General features: G+C 31.4%; 1 protein-coding gene across 1 annotated transcript in view; it reads right to left on the reverse strand.

Annotated features, from left to right (window-relative positions):
• Window positions 1-16644, reverse strand: part of LOC117105218 (splicing factor, suppressor of white-apricot homolog) — a gene marked incomplete at its 5' end in the record, with an annotated part of 63964 nt that overhangs the window by 34251 nt on the left and 13069 nt on the right. Inside the window, 1 exon segment of the mRNA XM_033246293.1 lies at window positions 6397-6534. Coding sequence (XP_033102184.1) covers window positions 6397-6534 — 138 coding nt within the window.

The following is a 16644-nucleotide window of genomic DNA, read 5'->3' on the forward strand; positions in this document are numbered from 1 at the left end:
ATGACTTTAACCACTGACCAATCATTAATGCAATGAAATTTAACAACAGATTTAGGAATATGGCACAATTTAATGATAAAGTGAAATCTCTCAGGAATTGGTATTGCATAGCTGTGAAAACCCAGATTGATAAAGTTGATGTTGAGTATTTGCTTTAGAAGACCAGCATTACATTTATTACTAGTGACTGGTTGCGTACATTGGATAAGTTGTGCTTCTCATAATTACAAACCACTTGCTTTTGATCAATCTCTAAATTTGCAAGTGATGTATGATTCTGAAATTGACCTCGATTCAACCGTAATTCTTTCACATTTATCTAATATCTATATTATAAATTGAGTATAAGGCCTTATGTTTGTGCCGATTTGCCGTCCAGAAGCGTGCACGGCTCTGGAAGAAATATATCGTAGCATCATTCTTTTAAATGTTTTATTATTACTGGCATATTTTGAGCTCCTATTTATGTCTATTAAAATATCATAAAAAAACAATTTTACGAAATCTACAAAATATTGGACGAGGACTGGTCACGCTACAAAAGCCACACATGTGAGAATTCATTATTCAAATTACGTTAGTACAGTACAGTGAAAGGAGTAGAGCATTTAGTATGTAGTAGCGTACCACTTCAGTGAGTGCGGCTGGTATAAACGTGTGTATGTTCACTAAATATAATGGAATATAATATATTATAAAGTTACCATGTTAATCACTAAAATAAGTCAATAGCCTATGTGACGAATAAGGAATGTCTACAGACTACATCCATCACAACATTTTGGTATGTATCTATTTTTACCATATTCTTTACCAGTAGGCATAGTATCTTTTCCTGTTTTGAACATTACAAACAAAATTATTAGTGGCTCATTTTCTTAATTTAAAAAGTAATTTTACTTTCATTTGCAACAGCCTTTCTAAAATTACAGTCAAAGATGAAACAGTATTCAATGCTTTCGAATATCTGTCGTTTGGGTTTTTGTTCAATGTTATAAGGTTTGCGGAATAGAGTTAAAATTAGATTTGCAGCATTTGGCCTGAGACAACTATAAGGAGATTGGAAACGCAACTGGATTCTATTGTTCTCTAGTTTGTGATGTCTTGTGTTCCTTGATATGCAAATTAGGTTGTTCGAACCGCAAGTGGGCACCACACAAGACAAGTGAATATTTTCGTGGTGGAATTGGACATATAATATTTTTTAAAAAATATTTAAACTTAATTTAATTTGGCAATTTCTTTGAAAGTTAAGATACATAAATGCATATATTGCAATTTAAATGTTTGAAATTTATGGTGTGCGTACATAAGGCTACAATAGGCTAGTAATTCGGCAATCCCTACCCTCTCAGCCGTCCAGGGCTAGGCCTAACTGGGTCCCGACAATTGGTAAAATGCCTGAATTGAAGAAACACACTATATCCATAGTACAGTTTACACACACAAAAAAGCATTATATGTTCTGAAATCATTTGCCACAACAGAAAAAGTATTTTTTTGCGTACCTAGTAAGTCATGTTCAGAATCAGAGTACATACAGTCCAATTGACATATGAATCGATTATTTTAATTATTAATAACTGATTTTTGACCAATTGAATGTTGGAAACATCAGCTATTAAAATACACTTTTCTCTAATCATGACCCATTAGTCATTAACAGGTAATATACTGAAAGATTAGCTAAACCTGTTTGTACTTGTATTAAACATCTTTATGGATTACTGCCTTAAATTATGCCCTAGTTTAGGCCTACGGTGTGGCCTAGCCATTATAGGCCTAGGAGGCGTAGGGCCGTTTCGGCCGCAAACAATTTCGGCTACGATGTCAGTCTTTTCGTGAGTACAATTAATAATTAAAATAATCGATTCATATGTGGACTTTAGTGGAGTAATTAACCATATGATCACATTATCTACCTTAAAGTTTGGACCATATGAACAGTTCTTTGCGACAACTATCAGTGGTTGGATCATCTGATGACATCATCATGCCATATAAAGATGACATGTTTATGCCCATATATGGGCAAATCATAGGTATTACTACTGCAGTACATGAAATGTGACAGTGTGGACAAGGCCTTGTATTATTACGGAGCTTTCGAAAGCACAAAAGTAGGACGTAGAACGTAATGACGCCCGTATAAGTCATCTGCGCATGCAAGAACGTTAAGTTCACCTCGCCGTGTAGATTCCAGAACGCAATTTGGTCAATTCTACGTATGCAGAGAACGTAGGACGCCAGGTAGGACGGTCACGCATGAGTGATTCCATTCTAGCGTCGCATCATTGCACAAGTCGAAAGCTCCCTATTATAATTTTAGAATTGTTTTTCCAAATACAAAGAATTTAAAGCAATTTAACAATTTCAATATTTTTAATACTCTTGTCTATTATTATATACTTTGTAAGGGGTCGTTATCAACATTTTCAAGTGTGTACAAACAGTACACTTTTGTACACTTTAACATATGCATGAATTCGTTGATCCAAAATAAAATGCAAAATTAAAAAAATAGATTTTTATGACCAATTATAATACAACCAGGGATATAATAGTCATTTTTATGCAACCAAGTACAGAACTTTAGTTGACTTGGAGGATACTTTTCTAAAATCAACTTTTTTTTATGTACACAAGGGAGTGTTTCTATACTTGCAATGAAGTTGATGCATTGATTGTGAACGACCCCAATGTAATTCCAGTTGCCAACAATTCACTTTTTATTGCCAATGCTTTTATTTTTATTTTTTTGTGGCTCTATATAAAAATAGGTTAATTATTTTGATAACTATTGATAACCTTTTGCAGAGAGTGCATACAGATTCAAACAGACATAATCATCAGATAAATATTTACATTTAGAGTGTTTATTGAATAAATCTCTTGACAGGGATTAATATTTCATTACAATTCGTGCATTTTGGCCTTCATCTTCTCTGTTGCTTTACCAAAAAAATAAAAATCATTCACCTGTGTTTTCTTTATACTGTAGGGTAGGTATAAACAAACAACCACTATATGATTCATTTATCTATCTAAATAGCATGACTAATAGGCTTCCATGAGAGATAAACATGCAATTTACACAGAAATAGCAATCAAACCGATATTCCGATAAAAGCCTAAAAAAGGCACTGTTTATTACAGGCACATGTCGTCCACAATGCAATGTTACTGTACTCTAGTAAACATGATGCATATTGGGCCTACATAAACAAGTACTGTACTGTACTTTCCCAAATGCTTGCAAAAACAAATCTCCAAGAGTGGAAATGGAACCCAAGACCGCCAGATAAATTGTTAATGTTATGTCTGTCCAACTTCTTTATCTTCTACAGTATATTGTATTATGTAATTGTTTTCGGTAAAATAAATGGAATGAAATCAATGACATAAATGATTCATCACTAGCCACTAAGCGCAAGCTCGGTGGTCAAGTGGTTAAGACACCCAGCTACAGTATTTATCAGGTCATGGGTTCGATTCCACCCAAATAACTTGCAAGCTTTTTTCGCAAGCCAAGTACTGAGCATTTAGTACCATACCACGTTAAGTAGGGCAAACATCCATCATAATAGCAGTAAGATGTATCACGCTGTTGCAAGATGAGGAAAATAATATACACCCAATCTACCATAAAAATTTGATTAAACCTAAAAACGAACCATAACATTTTAACCATAATATGTCTGTGGACCCCAGGTTTGGAACCATAGACATACACTATGCATAATTGCTAATAATTTATTTTATATTAAATAGTTTACATTGACACTTTTGTAATGAATGATTAATACCTTTACACAATTGATGTTATCTAGAGCGACACCGATGACTACACAAGTGAAACCTTAACTAGCCGACTTTTATTACCGAATAAATTAAATTAATACGATGACCTAGCTATCAAGGTGTCATCAATGTTAAACGACACTTAGGGAGAAGAGGGACAAGGACTGTCATAAGGCGTAGTAATTTGTCATTATACACATCTAGATGTGTATAAGAGACAGCTATTATATACTTTGTAAGGTGCATGCGCAATGGATCATTTTTAATAATCTGTTCTCTCAATCAGCATCGTATCATCTGAAATTGACAGGGGAGTGGCGTTAGATTCGTCAAACGTCGTACAGCGTAGTGAATGCCTGGCTTGAAGTCTTATGATTGTCGCAAATCAAAAGATATTATAGCTTAATATAACCTAATACATATATTGCGTTTCACCTTCAACTTAACTCATATTTAAGATGAGTGGAAGGTGAAATATTGAGTTTTACCTTCAACTCATCTTAAAAATGAACTCCAACTCATCCCTAATGTAAAGAGCATGATCTTTAACTAATCCCTGACCATCAAAATTATATATACTGTAACTACCAAAGGCTGACCCTGTCCAGACTATCAAATTTCATTTGACACAAACACTATTATATGGCCATATATAGTCATGATGTGCCCATATATGGTCATGATGTGATGTCATCATGAGAATATTTAGGCATGTAACAATCGATGACAGGGCTTTACACGAAAATACTCTAACAGTAGTTGTACAAGCATCCTCAATTCAACATTGTGATCTGACCTAATGGAAGTCATTTCACGATACTGTAAAAGCTGACCATTTGAAATGACCAGTCAATACCTAGCTCCATAGTGTAGAATATTACTGTGCATACACTGAGCTATTCATATCTCAATATAGCAAAATCAGCCAGTAAAAGCAAATCAATATTATGACTAGCTTAATAAAAACTGCACTATCATTGTAAGGTCCCACACATCAAGTACAGTATCTCTACAGAACTACAGCATAATTCCTCTTAAGCAGCCAGACTACCAAATTTTATTTGACAACATGTGGCACGCCTAAATAACAATATGGTCATGATGACATCACATCATGACCATATATAGGCCCACCATGACTATATATGGCACACAATGACTATATATGCGCATGCAACAGCTTTTTGTCAAAGAAAATTTGACTATCTAGACAGAGCTTTATTAATTTCACTTAATACTAAAATCAGCACAAATTATTTTAATATTTCTGTAGAATTAACACAGTATTAATTAATAATGTAGTACGCAAAACACAAAATTTGAATTTAAAAAATCAAACACATAATATAAATATCAATATTACATTTAGTCCATTACTTTTAAAAAGCAATGGAATTATTTACAAAAAATATATATTAGAATCACCAACCTTGCTTGGTTCAATTTCTAATTGATTATAAATAAAATTATTAGATTGAAAGAAAAGAACATGGTCTCGGTGAGAGTCAAAATAATTTCAATTATGTATTATTATGTTGCTACTGTATGTACAATAAGAAGATAGTTAATCTGGGTTAATGCACTATAAATGATAATGTTGAATACTGTGAAATTTTGGTGCAGGTAGTTTTATTAGTAATGAGAAAATCGTGGTACGATTGAACATACACCCTTGGGAATACAAACCAAGTAGCATGCCGATCAAGCCCTAATACATCTGCATTATCTGTGCGGCAGCCTGGCTGCACTGTGGTCTTAATTACACCTTTATCGCTACTTTCTGCAACAGTGATTACATCCATGACGACTAACCCAAATGGGAATTTCCCTTTTTAGTCTCATAATCCCACATTTATGATACACCAATAGTATGGCTGCATATGATTCCTAGGTGTTCATACATTGCATACAATTATATATGATTATCAGCATAATTATATTTCTGTGGCAGGTGACCATTAACCTTTGCAGAGATGCAATGTTTGTTTCATACAGGTATCTATATTACGAAAATACATTAATTGGTAATAATTAATTATGATATAGTTATAGATGAAAATAATTGATTTTTTTTTTTTTTTTTTTTAGAATTTCAGAATTTTGTTCTTGCCATTCATGGCATTTTATATTCATACTCTGTATTAAATGATGATGACAGAATAGTAATACTATTTTAATAATAATAATGTTATATTTATATAGCGCATATTGCACATTGCCCCTATGCACTTTACAGAGAAATAATATAGGCCAACTGAGAAAAAGCAAATAACAATAAAATAATAACAAAAAAAATTAAAAAAAAATAATCATAACAATAATAACAATGAGACTAAACTACTCCTATTCCTTAAACTAATTAATGGTTGGTCGTTGACTCCGAGGAGGTCATCCGCCCTTTGTTCAGCTATGTCATTTCAATTATTATAGATATAAAATTCTATTAAATATTATAACCTCAACCATTGTGGCACACATCATTATGGCATAATAAAATACTTTGAATGAGATTAGGTCGGTTGGGCATGAGCAATAAAAAGTTGTGTTTTTTTCATGTGAAATCGTCATTATTGTTACTACTGTCATTTTTCTTACCTGCTTCATCTTGGGTAGGTTGCATAGGATCATAAGTGTCACTTTGGTTTGTTTTACTTTCATCGTAATTAAACGAAATCGCACTGTACGTCGTTTCAGATGCTGCTATGGCTTCGTTCAATCTTTTAATTTCCTCCTCTGGAAAAAGAATTAATTAGATATCATAAGGTCAATTACATGGGCCAATATCGACAAAATATACAAAAGTGTTTAACACAATTAAAATATTAAATTCATCATCGACATTTGTAATTATAATATATTATGTAATGTCATTACTAAAAACCGTTCTATAAACATACACAACAAATATGAAGTATATTTAAATACAATATAAAAAAAAACAATCATTTAAAATAATATATTTTGGAGAAATAAATTATTCTCCATGCTTATTCATAACCAACATAATTATTGTTTATTATTATAAGCATACTACTAAGATATATTACAGACCTAAAATATAAATTATAAAACAATTTAAAATAAATAAATAAAATAAACATTATTTAATATATTTTGGCAAATTATTTTTCAAAATTCAATAATAAATTGATTTGATATTATTGTTTAACAATTTTTGTTTTTTCACTTCCTAATTTGTTATAATTATATTCATTTCATACCATTTAATATCATTCTATCATTTGTATATGTTTATGATATATTCATTGCTTTTGTTCCTTCCAGGCAAATCCCAACTAAACTGTTCTGCATACAATTTATGTTGTCATATTTTGCCTGAATAAATGATAATAATCATAATTATGCAAAAATCACTATGAACAGGGGCTTCAACCTTGAAATAGGAATCACCAACACAATTACGACTACGCTATTAACTACACAAAGCTCCTTTGAAACTGAACAATACAAAGAAGTGTAATACCATGAGGTGCACCCTGCTCTCGTGTACGCTCTTGAAAAGATGCAGACCATTGAGCAACATTGGTCCTAACATGTCTTGCAACACTAATTTCACCCTACAAACATAGAATGTTCAAACCAGTTTTGTCTGGATTTCTGAAACACATTTCCCTGTTGCTAGCATTACAAGCACAACGTACAATATTCATCCTCCAGTAATTGCAGCCATTTGACTTGAGTCCAGATAAACGGCATAAAATTTGAATAATTTTGTCTCTCGAAATTCTTCTAAAATCTAAGATTAGTAATTGGCGAGATGAAAGCATTATTTATTGAGAAGTAGATAAAGTTGAATATTTGATGAATATCTTCAATTAAAGTTTTGTTTCAAATTGCAGGTTTCGGAGGAAAAAAAATGTTGATATGTTATACAACTGATTTTTCTAAGACCAAAAACCATATTTGACGAAAAAATTCGGATAGTTATATGGGATACAGATTTTTAAATATTTAAAAACTGGAGGGAAGGAGGGGGGGGGGGGAGCAGGGATGTGTTCTATTCTTTTTTCCATCTGTTTCCTCCAGTTTTTAAATATTCAAAAATCTGTATCTGTTATCACTAAACCGTTCCCAAGTTTTTCGATAAATATGCTTTTTGGGTCTTAGAAAAATCAGTTCTATAGCATATTAATTTTTTTTCCTCTGGAGTCTGGCTTTAAACAATGCAAGTTACAGTAAATTCAAGAGTAATAAGCAAAGATTTCTCGACAATGTACGTTGAAGCATCTTTCAAAAAAAGCAGCTAAGAATTAATGTTGTGTTTTCAATAATTATATTTAAATTATGCAGAAAATATTCTTTCAACATTGTTGGGCTAAATATGAATTAATGAATCATCCCTATGTGTTTTGTTGTCTATTCATTTTCTGATTTGAAGCGTATAGAAGCTTTTAATGAATAATGCGCTGTAACATAATTCAATATTAATATATTGATACAAAGTATGTGGTACAGAACCTAAGAACAGCTGACTCAGGCCTCGTTAGTATTTACATAATGATAGTATAGTGTACATAAAATATTGATATTAATTGTTTTTTATCTACAATATGTTAAAAGTACTGGCACTGCTATCTATAGCCATAATTCGGTTGGCACGCTCGCCTGTGGTTCTGGTGGTGGAACAAGTCTTCTCAGAAAAGGACAATAAACCATAGGCCCAGTGTACACAATTAGGTCTATGTACACTACTGTATGAAGAACCCAGTTAGACTTTTTTGAGATGAGTACAGGGTTATCCCGATGTACTGGTTCATACAACTCCTGTTGTGGACAGATTAGAGTAACTGGAAATGGTTTACCATGTAACTCGACATTTTATGACTGTAGATATAGAGCTATATTAATTAAACTACATTACATTATATACACTTAACAATAACCATTTAAAACATGCATATAATGAATATTTAGTAAGAAAAGATGATAATTTTTTAAAAATATATACTGTACATTTATTTGCTTTTAAATATTTTTAATAGTATTATTAATCTTACATTTAAGATAATAAATTATTGGATTGTACTTTATTTGTAAACTTCATTGTTTTAAATAAATAATAATAAATAAGAATTATTCTAGTAACTTATAATATAATTATATATATTTTTATTATTATATAATAATAATGTTAAATTTATTTAAAGTTGAAAATAACAATGCAAAACTAATTATTATTGTTAGATATAAAGTGCTATGTCAATTAAACTACATTACATTATATACACATAATAATAACCATTTAAAACATGCATATAATTAATATTTATTAAGAAAAGAAGAATAATTTAAAAATATATATATACTGTACATTTATTTGCTTTTAAATATTTTTAATAGTATTATTAATCTTACATTTAAGATAATAAATTATTGGATTGCATTTTATTTGTAAACTATTATTATTCTAAACATCATTCTAATTACATCATTTATAAACACTATACAATTATTTAAATATAAACATATAAATACAAACAATATAAAAATAAAAACTATAAATAACGTAAATATAAAATAAAATAATAAACATAGTATGATAGAATTTATTTTAATAATTTATAATTTTATTATGTTAAAATATATAAAGTTTTACTAACCAAAGGAATGAACTCTGTATAATAATCCTTTAGCACTTATACATTTAGAAAGCATGGTAGCATTTGTTCAACTACCACCATCAGCTGTAGAATAATAAAAGCGGAGCCTGCCTTCACAGTTATGCAGCCTGGCATACATAGCTGTGTGTACACATGGCAATTGCCTCCTACATGACTGGAAATTTCCATCAGTGCAGTTGTGAACTGGAGTGTGTCATGCTTATACTACAGTACCTAAACAACGTCCTGAACAATGGCTATGACCACAATAAAATACAGGTAGATTTCCTATGCTTCAAGGATCTGTGAACTCAGCTATAAACAGATACACGTAGTGGAAAGCAATTTTTTGAGAAAGAAAATTGTAAAAATGGTCAACGCCCATCATCTCTAATATTTGTTTACCTGTTACTCATCGACTGAAGATGCCTTAAAGTGTCGGAGGAAAAATTCAGTGAAATTTTCTATTTGGCTTTTTTCCATTACAGCGGAAAAGCCTTTGCAATGATTTTTTTTCTTCAATCCTGTTTACCTATTTTTTGCACAGGATTTTACCTACCAGTTATGGTCTATATTCGGATCATCTTCAAACTTGGTCCTAGCCTAGACCATTATAACATGAGCCGCAGCAAAAAAAAATGACGTCATTCTACAGTACATATAGTTTTAATATTGATAAACTGGTTTTTGTTTTTTAAGCATTTTTAACTAGTTATACCTAGACTAAATGCAAAACTCTATAGTTTTGTCAGCTGACAATCATGACAGAGGGGGCCTTATTGGCCCAGTTGGTAATCGTTACTCTTTGTTCTGTAATTCCTTTGATACTTTAGCTCCCCCTTATGATGCTTAGCTAAATTATAGGACAGGAATTGAACACAAAGGTTAAGTGGGAGGGTACTCTAGGACTGATTTGATTGTGCACTACTGTACCTAGAAAAATAAGGCAAGACGGAGTGTCTATTTTTTTTTTTTTGTGCCGAGCAAATTTCCATGGGAAGGGATGCCTAGTGGAGGCAAGCCTCAAACCCCTCCTCTTCAACTATGCCACTGCTTTGAATTGACTTCACCCCTTCTAGAAAATATTTAATTCAAGACCATATCATGGTTCATCTTTATGGGTGAATAAGGGAAGTTTATTGTTCTCCAAATGTTCATCATCAATGTATAGCTGAATTTTCTAATTTTGCAAAAAGTCTGAAAACACTATATTTTTACAATCATAAAATTTTCACAAATGAAATAAGTTGTCGTAAAAATAAATGGTTGTATAATAATGGGTCCTCGATTTACAGTGATATTAAATGTAATTTGTATGTAGCTTGGCTAGCCTAAGGATGTGGCTTGATCGATTTCAAATTTAAAGAAATTTAAAAACATATTTCTATTTGATGTTTAGAATACATAATAGCCCTCCATTTAAAAAAATAATTTATATTATTATAATGCTACATAAATTCATTAAGCTTTAAATGGGCATAATAAAATGAATACATATTTATCTGTTAACTCTCATTCAATATTTATGGGTTGTTTTTTACTTACTTTTGTCGATTTGCTCTATTTTATCAAATAGTCCTAATTATTCTTTTTTTGTAGCTTTGCTATTTTAAAGGCATGTACTTTATTCTTTTTTGTATTTTGGTATTATAAAGTGGGTCCCTGTATTTAGTACTGTATGGTATGCACTTTATACTTTATTCTTTTTTGTGTTTGGTATTTTAAAGTGGGTAACTGCATTTAAAACTTGCTTTGGTTGCCCACTCAAATCCATGTAGACAATTTTAAAATTTTAAGGTCTCGAAAATTACGCGGGTTATAGTATTCCAGCTAATGTTTACATTATTACCAGCCTTAACTGGTACTGTTTCCTGTATCGTGCCTGACGCACAATGGTAATGTTTAGTAGGATAATGTATACATAAATCACATTGGTTTCATAATCAGTTCTCAGCTGATACAACACATATAATGGACTCTGTGACTTGTGTTGCCTTGCTTGAAAAACCAATGCGTTTGTTGTACGTGTCTCCCTCCAATTAAAAAAACACTTTTTAAACTGTGGTTTCCATGGTTTTTCTAATAGCAGCTTTGGTCTTCAATAATAATACTCTAGATATTTGTTAATATGGGACCATAGAAAAGTGGTTTTTAATTTTAAATGGTCTTTAATTAGAGGGATACCTTTCCAAAAGAATTCAACTGTAGTCCAATAATAATATGATATAAACTGTATTGTAAGAACGGAGTTCAGATTTTTTTAAATCTCATATTGATCAATATTAAAGCATAGAGCTGAAAATCCTTTTGATATTATAATGAAAACTAATAACAATGACAACAATCGATAACATTAACAACAATACTGATAATAAAAATAATAACATTTACAATAACAGCAATAATGAACACATTTACAGCATTTTAATTTCTTATTTTAATTATATTATATTATCAATTTTAATAATAATTCCAATGAGAATTTTTTTTTTTATTTCATAAACAATTATGGCCTCCCTTTACTTTAAAGTAAACATCCAAATCAAAAACCAAGCATATAGTCCTAAATCCAATAATTGTAGGCTTAACATGATATTGCCGAGGGCTGATTTTGTACTACCGGGTAGGATTTAAAGAAATTTACAAGGTGACTTTAGAATTCATGGCAGCATTGCATAGTCGTTACCAAACAAAATGAAACTGCTGAACTAAATGTAACTGGCCCTGGCAAAAACCTGCCATTTGTCGCAATCTCTTAATTTTGTACGAGCACCCAAAACGTTTTGAGAATCAAAATTTTGAACATTTTCAGTTTTTGCACTGAAGAACATTTCTGTGAAATATCAATCACTTAATCTAACTGAAAAGTAAATTAAATTATTTTTTAAATACAAATCTTAATATTATGATCTATTGACTTTGGAATCTTTGGAAGTTGTTTTCTCAAAACCTACATGGCTAATATCTAACTTCATATTCATAACTTCGCTAATACTCCATCAATTTCCATAAAGAAAACACTTTTTTAATGAAGAATACTGTATGAAGAATACTGTAGGCAGAATCTACCAAAGCTGGTGGGTTACAAATGTGAAGCTCCACCATAGATGTATTTTCCCATTATAAATTCACAAAAATCAACATAAAAATTATATTAATATTAATATTAATATTATTTCTATGTCCAAGTTTATTTTAAAAATGAAAAAACTTCCAGTCACTAGAAGTGTTTCATTATTTTCATTATTTTAAATCAGGGTACACATTTTTTTTTAATTCAATAATTTCTATGCTTAAGTTAATTTGCATGTTACAAAATGAGAAAGTTAAAATTCCAAAATTCTATATTTGTTTATGATTTTTTTTCATTTTCAGGGGGCAATAAATCTTTTAATATTTATAATATACGTAAACTTTTAAGATTTTGTAACAGTTTCCTTGGGCTACTGTATACAATTTTATAATTACCTTTATCAGATAACCACATGGAAATTAATCTCAAACTAATTTTTTTATTTAATTTTCCTCCATTATTTAATACGGACCTATAGGATCTATACTTTATGACTTTTTGCTAACCCATCTCATCGTAATTCTCTAAAGGAACCGCGCTCAACCTTACATCCATCCAATTTAACTAGGATATGAGCCCCATATAATGCTCAACATGCAACGTGAGGCATTACTCGGCTATTGACCTTGGGCAAAGCTGATTTCTATGCACAGAACGAACATTAATTTTAACTGATCACGTTCTGTATCCTACTGTGTCTAGTCTGAAAATGTCAGTGTTTCAAGGACATACGATGAATACCCTTGTCTTCCAAGGCATCTATTGGTATCATTGAGCTTAGCAATTGAGTTACTCTCTACATTCAATTGTCCATAAATAGGTAATTGCAAAACAAATAACCATTGTCCTTTTATTTAAGAAATTATGGAGGGTGCACTTTTTAAAATCCCCACATTTCTATATATTAAAGAGAAAAACATTTACCCTGTTAACCTACAGTACCGTATTTTAAAAAAAATTTGGGTACAGAAAAACAATCTGTTTCCAGCTGTTTAGTCTATGTTTCTAGGATGTAAAACAAATAACATGTTGTCCTTTAATGTAATAACATTTACAGCAGGATAAGAGGAAAACAAATAACATGTTGTCCTTATAAATAATAAAATTTACAGTGAATTGGAAGGGGGGGGGCTGTTTAAAATAACCAGCATTTTAAAGCTATGTATTTTATAGAAAATAACAAGTCGTCATTTATAATAACATTTACAGTAGGATGGGGGAACTTAACAATACAACAACACAGTTTCTTCCTGTAGGCATCGATAGGACAAAGGTACCTGATTTTATGGATCCATCATAAAAATGAACTTCTATATCATTATTATATAGTAGATTTAAAATTTATTCTAATTATATATATATATATACATACAATAAATTCATATAATAATCAATGTGGTATGGGGGTCAGTCAACTGCCATAGAGCATCATATAATGCCTATTAAACACCAAGGTCACAAAATATCATATTTGCCAATTGTTAATGTTCATACAATAATATTATCTAGTCTTATTGTATTAGGAATAGATGAATAAAAATAAATACAACAATAACAATGCTGATAACAAAGACAAAAACAATAATAACATTGGTAATAAATATTAAATTATATAACTTTATCCTTATCATTTCTACCGAACAGATAAAAACAAGATAGCAAGATATTGACATTGATTGTATAGTCAGAGCACACCTTTTACAAACATAAATGCCCCATAATGTAAATATATGTCCCTAGTTTACTGTCTACCTACTCAGCTTGCAGCAATTTACATAAAGGTCTTCAGCCACTATTCAGTAGCGTTTAGATGTGTATCTATGAATACACAAACTCTATATTCCAGCTGATTTCAACTTGCAGTTACATTATGATCATTAGTTATTGATTTCACCATTATAACAAGTTTAGTATCATTCTCACAGGGGCAGCGCCAGTGGATAGGCTAGCCGGGCCAGGGGCCAGCCGGGACACCTGGCCCAGCCATAATCAAGCTGCAGAAAAATCTGTCAGGGATAAATAAATTATAATTATACTCTATGCCATAGACAGCATAACAAAGGTTATCTTTTTTTTGTCACCTCAACCCCAACTATAGTGGAACTGAAGTGGGTATGGCCCATTTGTAGGTAACAATAAACCACCTGTTGGGGAAACGCTGATGGCCCTGCTGCATTGCTAGCTTAAAAATTAAACTCGACAATTCTCTTCGTCTATCGAACTTGCAGTAATTGACTAATTTTTACAGTGATTTTCTTTTTTTTTAAATATGTTTCCGAGGCCAATTCAAAGTAAAAAATCACAGGTTATTAAATTCAATTACACTCATTTTTGCACCACCATAAGGTCAGTATTGCAACTGTCATCATTCGATCTCACTAGCTCCTAAATGCTGCTAATTCCAAAGTGCACCGAGATATTCTTAATGCGACTAAAGTACTATGTTAATGACTTAAAGTGCGATGTAATAGCGAGGCGTTTCAAAGCTTTTGAAACGTGGATTTTCCGAAGTATTCTGAGAATCATGTGTCAAGATCACATAACAAAAGATTTCAAGATCAAACATAATAAAGTTTCGTCCACACTATCAAATTTTATGAGAAAAAATATCTGTTATATGTCTATACTTGGGAGTAATGACAAATCGTACATCATCACACATCACAAATAATTTGTCACATAAAATTTTGATAGTGTAGACCGACTATAATAAAAAATAATCTCCCAGCGGGAGCGTGCGTGTACTGCCTTATATACTTTAAATATGTTTACTTAATTATCTGAAAGAGGAACCAGTTTTTTTCGCCTCTACAGTATTACGCATGTTCAAGTTTCAAATGCAATTTTGTTTTGCTTTCGAACGCTACACGTTTTCTAATAGTGCATCCCATATCTTGCGGTAGTACCCATCAAGCAAATCCACCGGATTTACTTGTTCCTACAGGGTTAACTGCCAGATGACAACATACAGTAGTATGCCCCGAGGCAACCATAAAAGGAGGAAATCTTTAACTATGATTACAAAGGAAGAACTAATACAGTAAAAAGAGCAGCTTAGCTCAATTAGATAAACTGGGGGTTACTACTTTATGCACGCTGAACAGTAGAAATTGTTTATTGACCATAATGGTCCCAGGTTAAATTATGTTGCTGGTCTCTGTGTTTCAACTTGAGAGCAGAAAGGCAAGTTTCAATAGCACGCCGTCTTTCAGAACAGATGTTTAAAAACCTTTGGTACTATGTGCAATACTGTACGTTTTTTTAAATATAGCTATCAAACTGACTGATAGTGATAAACATACACAAAGATATTTCAAGTAAATTAGTTACTGTCACGAAGTTTATTTTTCTGTTGACCCTAACAACATGATTCATTCTACGTAATTCAACATAATGTCTATACTAGGCAGGTAAATTTCCACTAGAAGTGTGAAAGGTTTGCTTAATGTTTTATGCGCAATACACCTGTGTGTCTGCACTATACTTGGAATTTCATCATGTTCATAAACGTTTTATGATACACAACTCATGTTGTTAATGTCTTCTGCAATCAACCAATTAAGATTCTATTAATATCCTATGAACGAACCATGCATCTACGTACAAAACTTGACTATCCTTTTATTATGATACATTCATTCCATTTTGTTTATTCAATTCTTCTGTGCTCAGAGTGGAGTTAAATAGCTTTGTGGTTAAAGATGCTCGCCTTCAAATAATAATAATAATAATAATAATAATAATAATAATAATAATAATAATAATAATAATAATAATGTCATCTTATTAGGCGCACGTATCCATCTCTTGGTAAAGCTGCTCACGTAGAGTGCTGGGTTCAATTCCTGTGACAGGGCTAAAATCAACTCCACTCCCTCAGCCTCATGAAAAAACTAGGTTTATGAAGCATCTTCCATCTTGTCATTGGCAAGTGTTGGATGCAAATAACAACAACAATAATAATAATAATTATAAATTCATAAACTATCCTGCTGGACATTAATCCAATATTTTTATGATCTCGATCTCAGGGCTTGAATGTATGTTTAATACATGCATTTATTAGTTGATATTTTGTAAATGGTAATTCATTTTGTAGGAAATTCCTATTTCTTTCAGGATTTTCATTTTGCTCTGTGATAGGAAGAA

Source organism: Anneissia japonica, unplaced genomic scaffold, assembly GCF_011630105.1.
Source record: "Anneissia japonica isolate Jap-2015-1 unplaced genomic scaffold, ASM1163010v1 scaffold287726_len2788222_cov184, whole genome shotgun sequence".
Taxonomy (NCBI): domain Eukaryota; kingdom Metazoa; phylum Echinodermata; class Crinoidea; order Comatulida; family Comatulidae; genus Anneissia; species Anneissia japonica.